The sequence below is a fragment of the Perognathus longimembris genome, chromosome 2 (assembly GCF_023159225.1).
Source record: "Perognathus longimembris pacificus isolate PPM17 chromosome 2, ASM2315922v1, whole genome shotgun sequence".
In the NCBI taxonomy this organism is placed as follows: Eukaryota; Metazoa; Chordata; class Mammalia; order Rodentia; family Heteromyidae; genus Perognathus; species Perognathus longimembris.
This window is the reverse complement of record NC_063162.1, coordinates 20,718,706-20,738,225: the sequence shown is the minus strand read 5'-3', so window position 1 is coordinate 20,738,225 and position 19,520 is coordinate 20,718,706. Positions and strand designations below refer to the sequence as shown.

Here is a 19,520-nt window from a genome sequence, read left to right as displayed (position 1 = left end):
TTAGAGTGCTGAAGATGAGCCATGCGTATCTGTTTTTAGGTGACTGTCGTTTTGTTTCTGCCACTTTTCGCCTCTTCAAACTCTCTAAGACAGGACCAGCCAAAAGATGCCAAGTTATTTATAATGGAGGAATCACAGGATATGAAAAAGAACTAATATTGGATGCAAATTTCACATTCAAGGTAAATAAGGAGATCCACAGGGCTGGGGTATATCTCATTGGTGACTGTACTTATTTACGTAAGTATGCATGAGGCCTTCAGTTTATTTCTAGAAACACATGTGCGTGCATACACGTGCATACACACATACACACACACTCAAAACAAAACAGCAGGGCTGGGAATATGGCCTAGTGGCAAGAGTGCTTGCCTCATATACATGAAGCCCTAGGTTCGATTCCTCAGCACCACATATGTAGAAAAAGCCAGAAGTGGCGCTGTGGCTCAAGTGGTAGAGTGCTAGCCTTGAGCAAAAGGAGGCCAAGGACAGTGCTCAGGCCCTAAGTTCAACGTACAGGACTGGCAAAAACAAAAAACAAAAAACCCCCCAGCAAACTCTTTAAGACTTCTGACGTTGTTTCTGGTCTTCCTCACGATTTGAGCACCTCTTTACATTGCTTCTCAGTTTTCTGCTGTGTGTGTGTGTGTGTGTGTGTGTGTGTGTGTGTATGTGTGTGTGTGTGTGTGTGTTTGTTATATGAATTTTATTTGTTTCCTGCTAATAACTTTTTTTTTTTGTCTTTTTTTTCCCCCCAGTCCTAGGGCTTGGACTAAGGGCCTGACCATAGTCCCTGTTCCTGGCTGCTTCTTCATTTTTTTTTTTTTTCTCTCAAGGCTAACACTTGATCCACAGCGCCCACTTCTGGCTTTTTCTGTTTATGTGGTGCTGAGGAATTGAACCCAGAACTTTATGAATGCTAGGCAAGCACTCTGCCACTAAGCCACATTCCCAGCCCCTAATAACTTTTTCTTTGTCAGTCCTGGGGCTTGGACTCAGGGCCTGAGCACTGTCCCTGGCTTCTTTTTGCTCAAGGCTAGCACTCTACCACTTGAGCTACAGCACCACTTCCAGCTTTTCTGTGTATGTGGTACTGAGGAATGGAACCCAGGGCTTCATGCATGCAAGGCGAACACTCTACCTCTAAGCTATAGTCCCAGTCCCAGGACCTCACTCTTAATAAGTTATCTCAGTAAATGTTATCTGATAGAAATGGTGGCAAATAGTTTATCATATCCTACAAGAATACATATTATAAAAATAAATATATCCACCGCTTGTGACACCATTCTACCATTCATTGCTTTCAATATCCCAACATAGGGGCTGGAAACATGGCCTAGTTGCAAGAGTGCTTGACTCTCGTATACATGAAGCCCGGGGTTTGATTCCTCAGCACCACATATATCCAAAAAGGCCAGAAGGGGTGCTGTGGCTCAAGTGGCAGAGTGCTGGCCTTGAGCAAAAAGAAGCCAGGGACAGTGCTCAGGACCTGAGTTCAAGCCCCAGGACTGGCAATAAATAAATAAATAAATAAATAAATAAATAAATAAATAAATAAATAAATAAATAAAGCAAGCTAAAGGGCAGCACCTAGCTAGGTCCTAAGTTCAAGCCCCAATACTTGCACACATTCACAGAAAAATTATGCTTGCTCAACAATTCAAAGTAAAAAGCCAAAACAGTAAAAAAACATGTAGGAATTAACACACCCTTTTAATTTGTTTTGTTTGTTTGTTTTTCTGGGCTTGAGGCTTGAACTCAGGGCCTGGGCACTGTCCCTGAGCTTCTTTTGCTCAAGGCTAGCACTCTACCACTTGAGCCATAGTGCCATTTCCAGCTTTTCCTGTGTAGTTTATTGGAAATAAGAGTCTCAGGGACTTTCCTGCCTAAGCTGGCTTCAGACTGCAACCCTCAGTTCTCAGTGTCTTGAGTAGCTAGGATTACAGGCATGAGCCACCAGTGCCCAGCTTGTTTTTAAAGTTTGAACAGGGTTTCAAGCATATAATTCCTGGTAGGAAAATAGAATCTGCATAAACACTGTACTGGCAAACCACTGCAAATGCTTCAGCTGTACTTGGTATAGAGGGGTAGGAGTCCGCTTCAACACACCCTTGCTTTCTCACGAGGCCAGAGGAACAAGTTCAATGATCATGACATTCATTAAATGATCTAGGCTGCTTTTCCTTTAGCAAGGACTCTGTCAGATGGATGTTGTTATGGGGCTCGAGGGAGGGGATTCCACATCCCTTCCAAGAGTCCACCACTCAGAGACAGTCTCAAGCAAAAAGATGAATTTATTGAGGAAGCAAAAAGCTGACCAGCCAGGGACGCAGCACAGACTCAGGAACTGAAACTGTGACTTGGAGTGGCCCTCAAGTTGGGGTTTATAAAGGCAAATATCACATGGTCAAGCCAGGTCACACTCAGGTGGCCAACGGAGTTACAGTCTGCCTCATAGTAACTGTTTGAACCAACCTATCATTTTAGTTAGAATTGGCGCACGAATTTGGCAGGGCCCCACACAATGCAGGGGTTGGGGTGGGGGGTAAAGCTGCTCCTTCCTGGAAGGGCACAGGTTTACTATTGTTAACCTTGACCAGTCCACAAGGCAGGTGGTCAAGCAGTGGACACAATCGTATCACAGCGAGGGGGACCTTCCTTGGAACAGACATTATGTTTGACCTCCAGATATGACTGACAATTTACTGATAAGAACAACCTTAGGATTGCTCTGATATCTTTACATATTTACTAGGTTCTGGGCCACATAACTTTGACACTGCAAGGCTACAAGGACCTCTGAATTACTCAGGATTTCAGGAACCCAGGCATTCCTGCCACTCCTGGGATGTCCTTCCCATTCCAGGCATTTCCTCAGGAAAATTACCAGGCAGCTCCCCAGAAAGTGACCTAGAAAAGGGCCGTGCTGAGCTCCTAATTGTATTCTGGCTCCTTCTTCCCTCTGGGCTCTCTTAAGTTCTTGTCCAGTCTTCGCTCCTTCCTTCCTTCCTTCCTTCCTTCCTTCCTTCCTTCCTTCCTTCCTTCCTTCCTTCCTTCCTTCCTTCCTTCCTTCCTTCCTTCCTTCCTTCCTTCCTTCCTCACTGTCTCTGTTTGTCTCTTGTGCTGATGCTGGGGCTTGAACTCAGGGCCAGAGCCCTGTCCCTGAGCTTTTCTGCTAAAGGCTAGTGCTCTACTACTTAAGCCACAACTCTACTTCTGGCTTTTTTGGTATTTAATTGGAGATAAGAGTCCCATGGACTTTCCTGACTATGCTGGCCTAGAACCACAATCCTCAGATCTCAGCCTCCTGAGTAGCTAGGATTATAGGCATGAGCCACCAGCACCAGGCCTTCACATCTCTCTTCATCTCTTGGCTCTTTGTGTGTTTGCTTGTACTTTCTCTGATGTTCAGTACTTTTCTGGGCCCTTAGTTGAACTTTCAGCTCTTCACCTTCTCCTTGTCATCCAGTTTACAAGTAAAGGCAAGGTCACCAGCTGCTTTCCCTTATCACCTGTAAGGCTGAACTGCATTGGGATTTACTTGGTGGCTCTGTCACTCTTTCCAATGGCCGCATTTATCTTCTGTAATTTGATGAACACATTGGCTCGCTGTATACAGAATGGCCTCTCTAGAGTTCAGCTTGCTTGATGGCATCTGTTGGGAAAATGGAGGATAATGAAAAAGGAATAGGGATAGGCTGGACTTGATCGTCCACAGGTGGGGACTATTAATTGAGGAACAGCGAGGGGCCCAGACCTCTGGCACAACTGGAGGTTGTACCTGGAGACTGGATTTTGAGGGTGGGCTTATAGGGTTTAACAAGGAAATAGAAAACAGAAAATGGGTTATGGTCTCTTGCGGGCCCAGGGCAATGTCTTGGGCCAGGCCCACAGTGCAATGCTCTGCCTGGGGTGAGGGGCTATTGTCCCCTGGGGACCAAGGGGGGGTGCCCTTGGCCAGGCCCAGATCAGAATAACCAGCCTTTGGACAGGCATGTGATCAAGCTTGTTGTCTTGTTTGACTTTGGGAATGAGACAAGAATCAATCTTTCATATTCTACCTTTACTTATTTATTTAAATTTTTTTGGCCAGTCCTGGGCTTGAACTCAGGGCCTGAGCACTGTCCCTGGCTTCTTCCCGCTCAAGGCTAGCACTCTGCCACTTGAGCCACAGCGCCGCTTCTGGCCGTTTTCTGTATATGTGGTGCTGGGGAATCGAACCTAGGGCCTCGTGTATCCGAGGCAGGCGCTCTTGCCACTAGGCTATATCCCCAGCCCATCCCCTGCTTACATTTTTATGAAGACCTAAAGCATGATCATTTTGCAGAAGTCCATGGTTAGGAGGTATGGGGAACACAGCTAAGGACTCCATTCCAATCCTGGTTACTGGTCTCAGCTTGATTATTGGTTCCTGTGTATTTTTTTTAAGTGGGAAAGTATTTTCCTATTGTAAGAGTTATTAAAATAGGCAGCCGATAAAGGAGAACGCCACCTGCTATTCAGGCAAGAGAGAAAAGTTTATTCTCGAACTGCTGGCCTATGGCAGAGATGATGCATGGCTGGAGAGAAGGGGTGCCCCTCCCCTGCCCTGCCTTATCTAGGGCTGGGGCAGGAGAGGGTGGCCAGGTAGATTAGGATGTGACCTCAGGGAAGGGGGAGGTAACTGGGTGGAGACTTAACCAGGTTGGGGGGGGGGCATCTGCATGGAGCCCTCCTGGGGCGGACCTTACACCCATTATTTAGTCTGAAAATATTTTTAATTGCCGAAGAAAAAGTAGTCCATTGAGTACCCTTTTGCTCATCATTGATTTTAGTAATTGAGAACAGCTGGTCATATTTGCTTCATCCATGTAGATAGGCCTTCATGCTCCCAGGCTGCATAACAGTTACAGTCTAGGACACACTATACACACAGGCAATTCCATAGGATTATAGTGGGGCTGAAAACTTCCTATCACCTAGAGATGTTGTAGCCATCCTATTTCATAGCAAAACCTATCACTCATGCTCCTGGTAATAGTGGCATAAGCAAAGCTCCTGTGCAGAAGCATAGCAGATACAAGTATGCCCAGTTATATTACTTGATCATGATAATAAATGGCTATGTTGCCTGTTTATATATTTACTATACTATACATTTTTTTTGGCCACTCCTGGGCCTTGGACTCAGGGCCTGAGCACTGTCCCTGGCTTCCTTTTTGCTCAAGGCTAGCACTCTGCCACCTGAGCCACAGCGCCCCTTCTGGCCATTTTCCATATATGTGGTGCTGGGGAATCGAACCGAGAGCTTCATGAGTAGGAGGCAAGCGCTCTTGCCACTAGGCCATGTTCCCAGCCCTATACTATACATTTTTGAGATGGTCTTGCTTCATATCCCAGACTAGTTTCAAACTCACAAACTTCCTGCTGCAGTGTTTCAAGAACTGGGATTACAGGCATGCACCACAATGCCTAGCAACTATACTGTACTTTTTATTGCTATTTTGTTTTGTCTTGTTTTTTTCCAGTCCTGGGGCTTGAAGTCAGGGCCTGAGCACTGTCCCTGGCTTCTTTTTGCTCAAGGCTAGCACTCTACCACCACTTGAGCCACAGCGCCACTTTCGGCCTTTTCTATATGTGTGGTGCTGAGGAATCAAACCCAGGGCTTCATGTATATGAGGCAAGCCCTTTAACACGAGGCCATATTCTCAGCCCTTTATTGCTGTTTTGTTGTTTGGGTTTTTTTTTTTTTTGGCCAGTCCTGGGCCATGAACACAGGGCCTGAGCACTGTCCCTGGCTTCTTTTTTGCTCAAGGCTAGCACTCTGCCACTTGAGCCACAGCGCCACTTCTGGCTTTTTATATATATGGTGCTGAGGAATTGAACTCAGGGCTTCATGTATACGGGGCAAGCACTCTTGCCACTAGGCCATATTCCAAGCCCCTTTATTGCTATTTTGAAGTATGCTTTTTCTTATAAAAAATAAGGTTCATTGCAAAATAGTATGTTGCATTATTCAAGCAGCAGCCTCATGTTTCAAGTTTACTGTCTCCTTATTGCATCCTTTTGTGCTTAATTTAACCTCCTGTTATTTTTATTAGATCATAGGAATAATGAGATATAGATGTATATATACATATATGTATAAATACACATCTATGTTTTTATATATACCTGGTAGATAAGGAGGCTCTAAGTAGGCTGGGATTTTGTGAAAACACTGGTGATGCTCACACAGAAATGAAATAGCCCAGTGACACTCTTTGTAGAACACATCCCTGCTATTAACCAAACATATAAAGTAACTAGTAGACATAACCTTTTACTTTTACCCTTAAATATTTCAGCAAGTATCTCCTGACTGAGATATTCTTTCTCCTAATCAAAATCATGATCACACTTAAGTATAGGAAGCCTTGCTTAGACATTGGATAATGGAGCTGTAGAGAAGGGGGGATGACACTAAGCCATTCCATCTGCAGATAAACCTAAAGTTAATAGTAGGGTCTGATATAAGAAAATGTCATGCCAACAGATGAGTGGATCAAAAAAAAATGTGGTACCTATATACAATGGAATTGTACCCACTGATTAGAAAGAATAAGGTTATGTCATTTGTAGGGAAATGGATGAACCTAGAAGAAATCATGTTACGTGGAGCCAAGCTCTAAGATATGAACAGTGCATGTTTTCTTTCATATGCAGAAGCTAGATCTAAAATATAACTGGACATGGTAACTTTCAGAGGATTCTAGGAATTCAGACACAGTCAACTAAAGGAGGCTATTCTCAGGGGAAGAACCCAAAGGTGTAACTCCTCTGAACATCTAAAATGCTACTTATCAAAACAAATTCCAGGCCAGGTACCAGTGGCTCACACCTGTAATCCTAGCTATTCTGGAGACTGAGATCTGAGGATTGGCAGAAAAGTCCCCATGTTACTCTTATCTCCAAGTAACTAGTCAAAACCTGGAAGTGAAGCTGTGCCTCAAAGTGGTAGAGTGCTAGAGCCTTGAGCCAAAGAGCTCAGGGACAGCGCCCAGGTCCTGAGCTCAAGCCTCATAACCAACAACAACAACACAAATTCCAGAAATGGAAACTTTTTTGTTATTGTTTCTTGTAGCTTTGGAGTTTTTGTTTTTGTTTTCCTATCAGGGGCATTGAAATAGAGGGAAGGAGGGTGAACAAATGCAGTCATGGCATTCAATATACATCATGAAAAAATGAACTATGCAACTTGTGGGCAGGGATGGGAGAGGGAAACTGGAGAAAGCAAAGGAAGAGGTGACATTGTCCAAAAAGAATTGTACTCATTACCTGAGTTAGAGAATGGTAACCCTCTGTACCACACAGCAATAATCACAATAAAATTATATTAAAACAACAACAAAAGAGAATGCCATGTCAAAAGGTATGGCAGTCTTTTAGTCCTGGAACTCCACTTGATAGTAAAACTTCTAGATATTTTCCTTCTAATAACTGCACTCTGCCTCTGTGTCTGTCGGTCTGTCTCTCTCTTTGTTGTTGTTTGTCATGGGGCTTGAACTTGGGCTTGAACTGAGTGCTATCCCTGAGCTCTTTTGCTCAAGGCTAGCACTCTACTACTTTGAGCCACAGCTCCACTTCATTTCCAGTTTGACCCATGATCCTCAGATCTCAGCCTCCTGAGTAGCTAGGATTACAGTACTCACTCAACTGTCTCTGTCTTTGAGTCTCTTGTCTGTCTGTCTCTGTCTTTGTCTCTCTCTCTCATACTACAATTTGAACTCAGAGTTGTTTGGCAGTTGTTCTATGACTTCAGTTATACCTTGAAAGCCTCTTCCCTCCCTCCCTCCCTCCCTCCCTCCCTCCCTCCCTCCCTCCCTCCTTCCCTCCCTCCTCCTTCCCTCCCTCCCCCCCTCTCTTTCTTTTTTTCTTTCTTTAATTTTTGCCAGGCCTGGGCCTTGAACTCAGGGCCTGAGCACTGTCCCTAGCTTCTTTTTGCTCAAGGCTAGCACTCTACCCCTTGAGCCACAGTGCCACTTCTGGCTTTTTCTGTTTCTATGGTGCTGAGGAATTGAACCCAGGGCTTCATGCATGCTAGGCAAGCACTCTACCACTAAGCCACATTCCCAGCCCTCTGATTTATTTATATTTTGGATCAGGATACGGTCAGGATCTTGAGCTTTTCACCTGGGGCCAGCCTCAGATCTTTTTTGTTTGTTTGTTTGTTTTTGCTGGATTTTTAAAAAATTTATTTATTAATTAAACAATTTTTTTTTTTCCAGTCCTGGGCCTTGGACTCAGGGCCTGAGCACTGTCCCTGGCTTCTTTTTGCTCAAGGCTAGCACTCTGCCACTTGAGCCACAGCGCCACTTCTGGCCATTCTCTGTATATGTGGTGCTGGAAAATTGAACCCAGGGCCTCATGTATACGAGGCAAGCACTCTTGCCACTAGGCCATATCCCCAGTCCCTCGACAGTAGTCTTATAAGAACGTACATACATAGCTTTTGAGCTGTTGTATTCCACTGAGAGGTCAATTTTTGACCTTTATATGTTGAGTAGTTGTTTGGTTTTAGTTACATAGTGTTGGGTCACTGACCCAATCCTGTGGGAAATACCATTTGACAAGCAGTTTTTGGTTTCACAGACCTGGTCTCTACTGTCTCTCCGTCACCCCGTCTTAACAGTCATATATCAGGGAGATCATGCTCCTTTGTTTTCTGTGTTCTAGGCTTGTCTCGCTCAACATTATTTGTTCAAGTTCTGTCCATTTCCCTGCGAATAACAATATTTCACCATTCCTAACCGCTATGTAGTATTCCATTGTGTATAGGTACCATATTTTTGGATTCATTCATCTGTGGAGGGGCATCTGGGTTGTTTCCATATATTCAGCCTCAGATCTTGATCCTATACCTCCTGCCTCCTTGAGTAGCCGAGATTACGTGACTGCTGAAAACATGTGTTTTATGCTTTTCTTCAGAAAGGTGAAATTGTTGAAGTGGATGAAGAGACAGCAGCTATCTTGAAGAATTCACGCTTTGCTCAAGGTTTTGTTTTTAGACCAATTGAAGAGATGCTGGAACTGGGAAGTTGTTCTGCATTGAAATCAAAGGTTTGTTTGACTTTCTGTTCTTTACCTCCAACTCGAACTATTGAAAAAAATCACAAATTATTAAGAAGCAAATCAGTATTTTCTGCAGTTGGGTTCCACAATCTTATTTCTACAAATATTTCTAGAACATTTGTATCTATAAATGATTTAAGTTCATCTCAGAACTCTACTTTTCAATTCTGACCATAAATCAACTACCTTTGATTCTTGGAATATCTATGAATAAACTTCAGGGTACCTACAAGTTTCTTAAAATTATATATATGGCCAGGCACTGGTGGCTCACATCTGTAATCCTAGCTTCTCAGGATGCTGAGATCTGAGAATTGTGGTTTGAAGCCAGCCTGAGCAGGAAAGTCTGTGAGACTCATATCTCCAGTTAAACACACACAAAAAAAGCTGTAAGTTGGGGGCCAGGAATATGGCCTAGTGGTAAAGTGCTCGCCTCGTATACATGAAGCCCTGGGTTGGATTCCTCAGTACCACATATATAGAAAAAAGCTGGAAGTGGCACTATGGCTCAAATAGTAGAGTGCTAGCCTTGAGCAAAAAGAAGCCAGGGACAGTGCTCAGGCCCTGAGTTCAAGCGCCAGGACTGGCAAAAAAAAAAAAAAAAAGCTGTAAGTGGAGCTGTGGCTCAAGTGGTAGAGCATTAGCCTTCAACAAAAAGCTCAGGGAGGGGCTGGAAATATGGCCTAGTGGCAAGAGTGCTTGCCTCGTATACATGAAACCCTGGGTTCGATTCCTCAGCACAACATATATAGAAAAGGCCAGAAGTGGCACTGTGACTCAAGTGGCAGAGTGCTAGCCTTGAGCAAAAAGAAGCCAGGGACAGTGCTCAGGCCTGAGTTTAGCCCCAGGACTGGCCAAAAAAAAAAATAATAATAATAAAAAAGCTCAGGGATAACACCCACACCTTGAGTTCAGGTCTGGACCAGCACACAGAAAAGTTGTATGTATGTACTTGTGTTTTCTTGTCAAAAGTATTTGCTTTGTCAATTGAGATGATCATGAAATTTTTGTTATTGGTCCTGTTTGTGTGATATATTACATTTATTAGTTTAATACATCAATAACCATCCATGCATCCCTAGTCAAAATCAACTTTATCAAAGTAGTATCTTCTTATTGTATTGTCGATCGAATTCAGTTTGCAAGAATTTAATTGAGGTCTCTAATTTTTTTTGTGTGTGTGTTGGTCATGGGGCTTGAACTGTGGGCCTGAGCACTGTCCCTGAGCTCTTCTGCTCAAATCTAGCACTCTACCACTTGAGCCACAGTGCCAGTTCCAGTTTTTTGTTAGTTAATTGGAGGTGAGAGTATCATGGACTTTCCTGCCCAGGCTGGCTTTGAACTATGATCCTCAGATCTCAGCCTCCTGAGTAGCTAGGATTACAGGTGTGAGCCACCAGCACCAGACCATTCTTTGTTTTACTTGGCTTTTTACCCAGGTGGACAGGGATATAGGAAGTACTGTGGGCAGGTCAGAAAATCCCAACCTGCTCTAATTATTTCATCATCTATCTAATTTCACTGTGTCAACCTGACAACTTATACTGACTGGAATTTACTACCTGGCCAGGAGCTGAAGGCTAACAGGGCACCATTTGGCTTCTCCTTGCAATACTACCTCAGTTACCAGAACCTTGAGTCCAAATTCTTCCACAGACGTCAATGAAGTCTTTCCTAATAGAATATCTATCCATCAAATGGCCTCTGGGACTGAGATGAATGCCAATGATGCACCAGGCATTCTTCCAATTGCCAAGTGCAATAATACCTAGGTGGCTTGTTGGTCCCAGTTCATACCAGTTGGGAATTGCCCTGTAACCTGGTTTGCTGTGGATTGGTATACATTCGGTGCCTGGAACTACTGAGAGATGCCTTTTCCTTGTTCATGGAGGACCAGAGAATACTGAGTTCCATATGAGGCCTTCGATCACCACCACCACCGACCCCGCCCCCCCCCCCCCCCCCCCGTAACTGCCCCCCTGTGGAGCCTCCTGAGCTCTCTCTCTAGCCACAAGGGGTGGGAGGAACCCATCCCATTTTCCCAGTAATACTAGGTCAAAGAAATTCTTCACCTTCCATGGTTCTTCTCCTTAAGGTCTTTCTAGAAGGCCATCAGGATTACAGTAGATTCTTTATCTTCTCAGTGGGAATGCTAGCACAAAGCAAATTATGTCAGGCCTGCCTTATTGTTATTATCTTAACCAGCCCTCAATTGCTTTCCCCCCTCTCCATTTTATTTGTCCTTTTCTCTTATCAGACTCCCCAACATGATCTTCTTGGATCGGGTAGGCATTATGGATGTGGTACTTAAAGATGAGTGGTACTAATACCCATTTTCTTTATTTCCTACCAGAGAAATCCGACCCCCCACCCCGTCCCAGTGTCTCACTATTCAGGCAGGCAGACTCACACAATGGTTTTAGCAGTATCTAGCAATTCTACAAGGGTATGATTCCAGGACTGGGAATGTGGCTTAGTGGTACAGTGCTTGCCCAGAATGCACAAAGCCCTGGGTTCGATTCCTCAGTATCACATAAACAGAAAAGGCTGGAAGTGGCATTGGGGGTCAAGAGCTAGAGTGCTAACCTTGAGCAAAAAAGAAGCCAGGGACAGTGTCCAGGCCTGAGTCCAAGCCCCAGGACTGGCAGAAAGAAAAAAAATAAAGAGTATAGTTCCAAGCAGACATAATCTCCTCAGTGGGAGGCCCCTCTCCTGCACCTGCATGTGCTATGCCTTCATCTTAGGCATTAGAGAATTGGTGTGATGGAAAAGCCAGGCTCCCAGGCAAAGGGGTCCCTGCCTCTGTCATGTCCATCTTTGTTTCATTCTCTAGGATCCTCCTAGGATCTAGAATCCTCCTAGGATTCAAATTCTTTGCCTCCTAATCTGATTTTGAGATAATATCTTATACTTTTCCTTTTCCACATAAAAGCAGCAAGCTGGGGGCCTCAAATTTGTCATTTCAGCTTCGCATTTTCTCAGCTAGGTTACAGGCTAAGAGAGAGGTCACAGGCAGACACTATCTTGTTGACATTGTAACTCTTCTTTAGATTTCTTCATTTCTGTCATCTGCAGCCTTTTGGGCATCAAAATGAAACAGCTGTGTGTCCTAGAAATCTAACCTTGTGCTTTGGGAGGAGGGCATTGCTAATCTCTTTATGGAAAGCTTTTATGATAAACTCTAGTGCACTGATGGTGAGCATAGGAACCACACACATGTGCCTTCTATCACTGCTGCCGTGGAGGAAAGGATGGTGCTGCTTTCTTTTTTTTTTTTACTGTGAATTCACTTTCTTCCTCTTCTACTTCCTCTTTCTCCTCTTCTTCCTCATCCTTCCTTCCTCTTCCCTTTCCCACTTCCTTCTTTTGTGTCCATAGTAGGACATGAACTCAGGGACTGTGAGCTTTAGCTAGCATTCTACTACTTGAGCCACAGCTCCACTTCTGGCTTTTTGGTGGTTAATTGGGGTAAGAGTCTCTCAGACTTTCTTGCCCAGGCTACCTTCAAACCTCAATCCCTACACTTCAACCACCCAAGGAGCTAGAATTTTATAGTGTGAGTCACTGGTGTCTGGCTTCTTTTACTTCTTTTTAATCCTGACAAGGAAAGTGTATTTTGCTATTAAAAGAGTTTCATCAGGAAAACACCACAGCATCTGAAATGATGCACACAGGATTTATCTATGGACTGTCTTGCTTTAGCTAATAACCATGACAGTAATAACACATAGTCGATGTGCCCCAGATTCCCAAAGAACCACACCAATACTCAGTCAATTGGGCTAGGAATTTGATGGCCATACAGGGACTGCACCCCAACTCAGGAGAGTTCAGGAATGCAGCCTCGAACTCAAATTCAGCTGGGTTTTTAAAGGCATAAACTACATGCAAGTAGTAGTGCATGTGATAGCAAGCAGAGATACAGCAGCAGAATTGGAGGTTAGTGATTACAAATAGCAATTGTAATTCCAGTAAACTCTGGTAAACAAAGCACTAAATCATTTAGGCAAGCAAAACACGGTGCATAATCCAGAGTACTCTCTTCTTGCTCAATTCTCAGTTCTGGGTGTAACTGATATTTACTGCATACCCATTCCGCCCTTAATTTACCTTAAATCTTCTGTTATTCCTGTTACTTGGAATGGCTCAGCCTCAGGTCTTACCCCATGTTGCAATTCCCTCCTTTGGTTTACTGTCCCTGCCTGATGGTTTAGGTGACTGCCTTGGTTTCCACCCTGCCCCTTATGGAAAAGTTTTCCAGGTTATCACAATAATATCCATAATACAGAGTGGCTAACTCATGGGACACTCGTGTGTTCAAGACACAGTGTAGCAAGGTAGTCCTTGCAATAACCTTAATTATCCTCATTTTGCAAATAAAAGAAGCTAAGGCCCAGAGAAATTGATTTACTAATCCGAGGTTAGTCAGCACCAAAGGGCTGAACAGGAACTCACCCTCTCTTCTAGCACTGATGCTGTTAAATCAGAGTGCAGCTCTGCCTCCCCACACAGTCTGCGCAGACTCTGAGGGCCATGGTTCCAGGAGGGACGCTTCCACACTTTGGAGGTCTTTTAGGGCTAAGAACCTGCACTGGGAAGAGGTATTGCTATCCCTCTTTCCTAACTTGTCCATAGGCCATGGAATGGGAAGAAGAGAGAGGAAAAGGATTTTTTCTGGGTGAACAAATAGGGGAGGCTAACTCCTTCTCCCAGGAGCTCCAGTACCCCCAGGGGAAGAAATAAAATGGACACAAAGGCCCAGTGGTAGCAACCAGCACAGCTGCCTCTCCCAGGCTTGGCGACCCCACCAGGTGCTCAATTGCATTGAGAACACTCAGGTCCAGGCCCACCTTTTTATTTTATTCTTTTGTTTCTTTATGGGCTAATACTGAGGCTTGAACTCAGGGCCTTTCATTTTCACTTAGCTCTTTTGCTTCAGGATGGCACTCGACCACTTAAGCCACTCCTCTACTTCCTTTTTGGTGGTTAATTGGAGGGAAGTGTATCATGGTCTTGTCTATTCCAGCTGGATTCTAACTTTGATCCTCCAATCTCAGCCCCATTGAGTAATCAGGATTATAGGCACGAACCACCAGTGCCCAGCAGAACTTTTTATTTCAGAAAGGTGGCAACTGAAGGTTAGAGAGGTCAATGTTATGAGTAAATTACTTCAGTAACTGTTTCATGACTGTCTTGTAACCCTCCAGTTGGCAATGTCTGGCAATACATAGAGTGTAAATTGGCATTGAATGCATTTATTGTCATTACTTAAGGTGAATTTGTTTTTAAGCCTGTTTCTCCCACCACCGCCCCCTCCCCACCTTTGGTGTTACTGTTAGAGAAATCTCATTTGGAGACATACCTGTAATACTAGCTACTCAGGAGACTGAGATCTGAGGATCATGGTTCGAAGTCAGCTCAGGCAGGAAAGTCCATTACATTCTTAACTCTAATTAACTAGCAAAAAGCCAGAAATGGAACTATGGCTCAAGTGGTAGATTGCTAGCTGTGAGTAGAAAAACCAAGGGACAGTGTCTAGGTCCTGAGTTCAAGTCCTATTATTAGCATATACACAAAAAAGGAGGAATAATAATAAAGACTGCCCTTTTGTGTCTGGGAAATTTCACTCTGAGCTAAGACTGGCCATTGACAATCTTTAATTCTGTACATAGTCAATTGCTAAAGATGCTATCTGGGAACTGCCTTCTTATATTATACATGTATTTCTGGGAATGGAAGTTTTAGCATTTAACCCAAAGGTACAAGACACACATACAAATGGAATCTCACAAAATGAGATGACTGAGCAGAATCAGCTTTCTTGACCAAGTAGATATCTTGACTGTGGTAATAATATGATTAGAAGCTTCTGGAAGATAAGCTAGTATTTATAGCAGAATGACTGATGCTATTCCCAAGATCTCATAGAACTATACAATTTTAATCTCTCTCTTCTTGGAAAAGCAACCTAAATCAAGTATTAGTCTTTGGGTACCTTAAAACTCTTCTGACTTATCTTTTCATTTGGGTTTTGACAGGTTCTTATCACAGATCCATTCAAGCTCGCAGCAGAATCTGGCAACAGAAAGCCCAGCTGTGCACCTGATGTTGCTGGGGGTTGCTGTGGCAAGAAGAGAATCTACAGCAGAAAATCTACAGCAGAAAAGAGCCCACCGCAAGTGGGCAGGGAGCTGAAGAATGAGGCATATAGTTTTTAACCCGCTCTTCCCCACAGCACAGAGCAGAGGAATAAATGGGAAAGAGCACTATATTAGAGTTCATTGATGAAAATAATGTGCTAATGAAAGGTTCATAGCAAATCCACCTAGACTAAGTGGCTTTTTTTTTTTTCTATTGAACTAATTCAGAGTTCTCCTGCCACCTAGTGGTCAGGAAGGATTGCGAGGCAGTGTTTAAAACGTGCAGGGGCCAGAAGGCTTCAGCAGTGAGTTAACAGGCTGTCAGGATAAATATCTCCCCTTTGACCTGCCTTATGATACCTTTTGGACTTTCCCCACATTAATTCACTAAGAAAAACTACTGAAACCATGCTGCTCTTGTCAAAAGATTGCCAAATCAATAGGATTGGTTAAGCAAATGCTTCTCTCCCCCCGCCCTTGTTTTGCAATTAAATGAAGAAAATAAATGAATAATACATTTCTTTGACCTCAGACCACTTGATGATTGATGACATAATGACTGTATTAAATCTTAATTCTATCAGGAACTTTGTGTTTTTTAAAAAAGGCGAACTTGGCTTTGTGGTAGAGTGCTTGCCTAGCATGCATGAAGCCCTGGGATAGATTCCTCAGTAATACATAGAGAAAAAGCAGAAGTGGCGCTGTGACTCAAGTGGTAGAGTGCTAGCCTTGAACAAAAGAAGCTCAGGGACAGTGCCCAGGCCGAGTTCAAGCTTGAAGAATTTGGGAGCACAGAAAGATATAAGTGCTTGTCATGGAGTAGGGTTTGAATTGAGGGATTCATATTCTCACTTGACTTTTTCTTACTCAAAGCTAGTGCTGTATCATCTGAGCCATACCTCCACTTCCAGCTTGCTGGTGGTTAATTGAGGATAAAATTCTCATGGACGTTCCCTGGCTGGCTGGCTTCAAATGGTGATCCTCAGATCTCAGCTTCCTAAGTAGACAGGATTACAGGTGCAATGGCTCGTCATTCAGTTTTTAAGAACAGCCTTCAAACACTGAAGGGTTTAAATAAGAAAACCTCCATCAATTGCTCTGACCTCTGTGACAAAGGAAGAGGAGGGGAAGATGGAGATTTTTAATTAGGAGTTTGAGAATTTTTAGGCAAAACGTTAGAATGGATTCTGAGGGAGACATTCTCAGATTTCTAAGTAGGTTTGACTTTGGACCCTGACTTCCTGCACTAGGCAGAGGAAAAGGAGCAAGTGCTATCTTTCAGGCTAGTTCCTTGTCTCGAGTTCCTTGTCTGCCCATATATAACCTAGTGCCACGTTGGAACAGAACAGCTGGAGCGGAACACACTGTGTGGGTCACGAGTGCAAGATGGCTTGTTAGAAAGGAGATGAGAACTAGGTGCCAGTAGCTCATTAGTCCATAATCTCCGAAGACTGAGATCTAGAGGATGGCAGTTCAAGGCCAGCCTAGGCAGAAAAATCTGTAATAGTCTATCTTCAATTAGCTGGCAAAAATCAGGGCTGGGGTAGGGTGGGGCATGGCTTAAGTAGCAGAGTGCCATTTGTGAGCAAGCATATGGAGTGACAGCCCTGACTTTCAAGCCCTGGGAGAGTGAAGGAGAAAAACCCTGATGCCACCGTATAGTACTTTCCTCCTGGCGTCACCACTATTCACCCTTGAGAAAATGATTTCCCGTCTCTGTGCCTCCAGGTGGCCACTGGGGCGAAGTTCTTTGAAAGGGCGGCCAGCACATTCAGCAGGTGGTAGTAAGGCAGTTCTCCACCTGCTTTTGCGGCCACAGAGAGGCTCAGCCAAGCTGGAGGTGGCTCTGCAGACTGGATAGAACCTGTCCCCCAACATTTTGTGAGGACATTTTTCAAATCTACAGAACTTACAGACTTGTACTTCCTGCACCCCCACCCTGCTGGAACACACAGTAGGTAACCTACCATCATGGGCTATAGTTGATCACTACCCTTCCTAGGAAGAAAGCCATACAGATTTCCCTAGACACAAACCCTCCCCAAAGATGTGGAACATAGTTTAAAGACCAATGACCTAATTATGCTATGAAACTCTATGCTACTTAAACTCTTCATGACCACAGTGGAAGAATTATTTTAAAATCAGTGGAAACCTGCAGAGGAAGCTCAGCTTCCCACCTGAGGGAGGTCCCACCCCACCGCCAGGCCTAGCAGAGACCCTGAGCCACACCCTGGCTCCCTCTAGTGACGCCCACCTGGCTGGGATGGCCAGGAGGAAGCAACCAAGGCCTTGGCGCATTCTACCTCTCAGGACGGAAATTCTACTCCCAAGAGTCTGGTAAGGGATGGGGACCCATTCACCTGCCTCCTCTTTCATTTGCTCACTGAATCGCAATGAACCATCTCCTGTGTACCAGGGGCTGGCTGCCAAAATGGCGTGTGATGAACCCTACTGACCCATAGATCTAAATGGCCCCACGTGCTTTTTTTTTTTTTTTTTTTTTTTTTTTTTGCCAGTCTGGGCTTAGACTCAGGGCCTGAGCACTGTCCCTGGCTTCTTTTTGCTCAAGGCTAGCACTCTGCCACTTGAGCCACAGTGCCACTTCTGGCTATTTTTTATATATGTGGTGCTGGGGAATCGATCCCAGGGCTTCATGTATATGAGGCAAGCACTCTTGCCACTAGGCCATATTCCCAGCCCCCACATGCTTTCTTAACAGTGTTAACACCTGTCCTAATGTTGTTGCTCCCATACAGATACAAAGGTTCTTTGTAGACCTGATCCTGGAGCGGGGGTGGGGGTGGGGTGGGGTGGGGGGGGTGGGGGGGAGATCTCATTAGATTAAAATGAACTCTTATTGAAATTTTTTCTTTGCAAATTTGAAGCCGGAATTATACCATCCTAAGCACAGTTTAAGACTTGTGTTTCACTGTTTTGTTGCTACCCATGCACTTGCTGACCCTTACAGTTCCTCCCAGCCAATGGCAGTGGTACACATTTTGCATTTACTCTCCTCCTGCTAAATTGGAAACTGCAGACCTTCCTTTCCACTTAGCATGCGTGTGTGTGTGTGTGTGTGTGTGTGTGTGTGTGTGTGTGTGTGTTGGTCCTGAGGTTTGAACTCAGGGCACAGTCACTGTCCTATAGCTTTATTGCTCAAGGCTAGTGCTCTACCATTCAAGCCACAGCTCCACTTCTGGCTTTTTGCTGACTAACTGGAGGTAAGAGTCTCGTGGACTTTTCTGCTGTACTTGCTTCAAATTGAATCCTTAGATCTCAGCCTCCTAAGTAGCTAGGATTACAAGTATGAAGCCCCGAGCCCCTGGCTAGGCCCTCCTCCCACGAGGCTATGCTGTTATGAAAGGTACCAGGAGACGGGAAAATGCATCTGGAGCCAAATCATTCTGTTCTGACATTGCTTCATGCCTTGTGTAATCCGGTGCTTCATATTCACTGTTCAGAAACCAGAGAGAATAAAAAGGTAGAGGGGTAAGTCAGTCATGCTTTGGGGGATCCAGAAGCCAGGCTAGATTCTACTAGTATAGGGGTATGGGGGTATGGGTGAGTGTATATGGGCAAACACCCACAAACTCACACCCACCCCAGTCCCAGGACTTGAACTCAGGATCTCATGCTCTTACTTGGCTTCCCCCCACTCACAACTGGTGCTTTACCACTTGAACCACTCCTTCAGCCAGGCATTTCGCTAATTAATTGAAAATGGAATCTCATAGGCTTTTTGACCCATGCTGGCTTTGAATGGCGAGCCTCCAGGTCTCAGCTTCCTGAGTAGCTAGGATTAGAGGTATGAATCACCAGCACCTAGCGAGCGGGAATTCTTTTCAGAACTCGCTTTGCTGAACTAGTCATTGGGAATAAAGAACATCGTATGCATTGTGGGTTTGCCTTTCCCTGGCTGTGGGAGAATCAAAGCATTGAAACGCTCGGATTCCCTTCCAGGTTTAGACACAAATCTATTGGTCGAGAGCTGGTAGTGATCACTCATAGTGTTTTAGGGAATTTGTGAACGAGACATCCACGTTTCTAAATCAGAGGGTTTTTGTTTAATATCATCCCCCACACACACTGGAGATGGAATAGAGAGCCTCCATGTGCTCCACTACTTGAGCCATGCCCCAATTCTTCTGTTACAATTCTGTTCTTGAGACAGGGCCTCAATAACCTTGCTTGAACTGACCTTGAACCAAAGTGAACCACGACCCTCCTGCCTCTACTTCCTGAGTGACTGGGATTACAGGCATGAACTCTCATACTTGGCTAGGA

The 19,520-nt window shown here is 44.4% G+C and overlaps 1 protein-coding gene across 4 annotated transcripts in view; it reads left to right on the top strand.

Annotated features, from left to right (window-relative positions):
• As3mt (arsenite methyltransferase) overlaps positions 1 to 15,398 on the top strand; it is a 28,339-nt gene extending 12,941 nt beyond the window's left edge. For all 4 annotated transcript variants that reach the window (XM_048338339.1, XM_048338341.1, XM_048338340.1 and 1 more), the window contains 3 exons: positions 40 to 182; positions 8,950 to 9,081; positions 15,132 to 15,398. In XM_048338339.1, the coding sequence (XP_048194296.1) occupies positions 40 to 182; positions 8,950 to 9,081; positions 15,132 to 15,311 (455 nt within the window). In that variant the 3' untranslated portion in view covers positions 15,312 to 15,398. The remainder of the gene's footprint in view (positions 1 to 39; positions 183 to 8,949; positions 9,082 to 15,131) is intronic.
• The last annotated feature ends 4,122 nt before the right edge of the window (positions 15,399 to 19,520 follow it).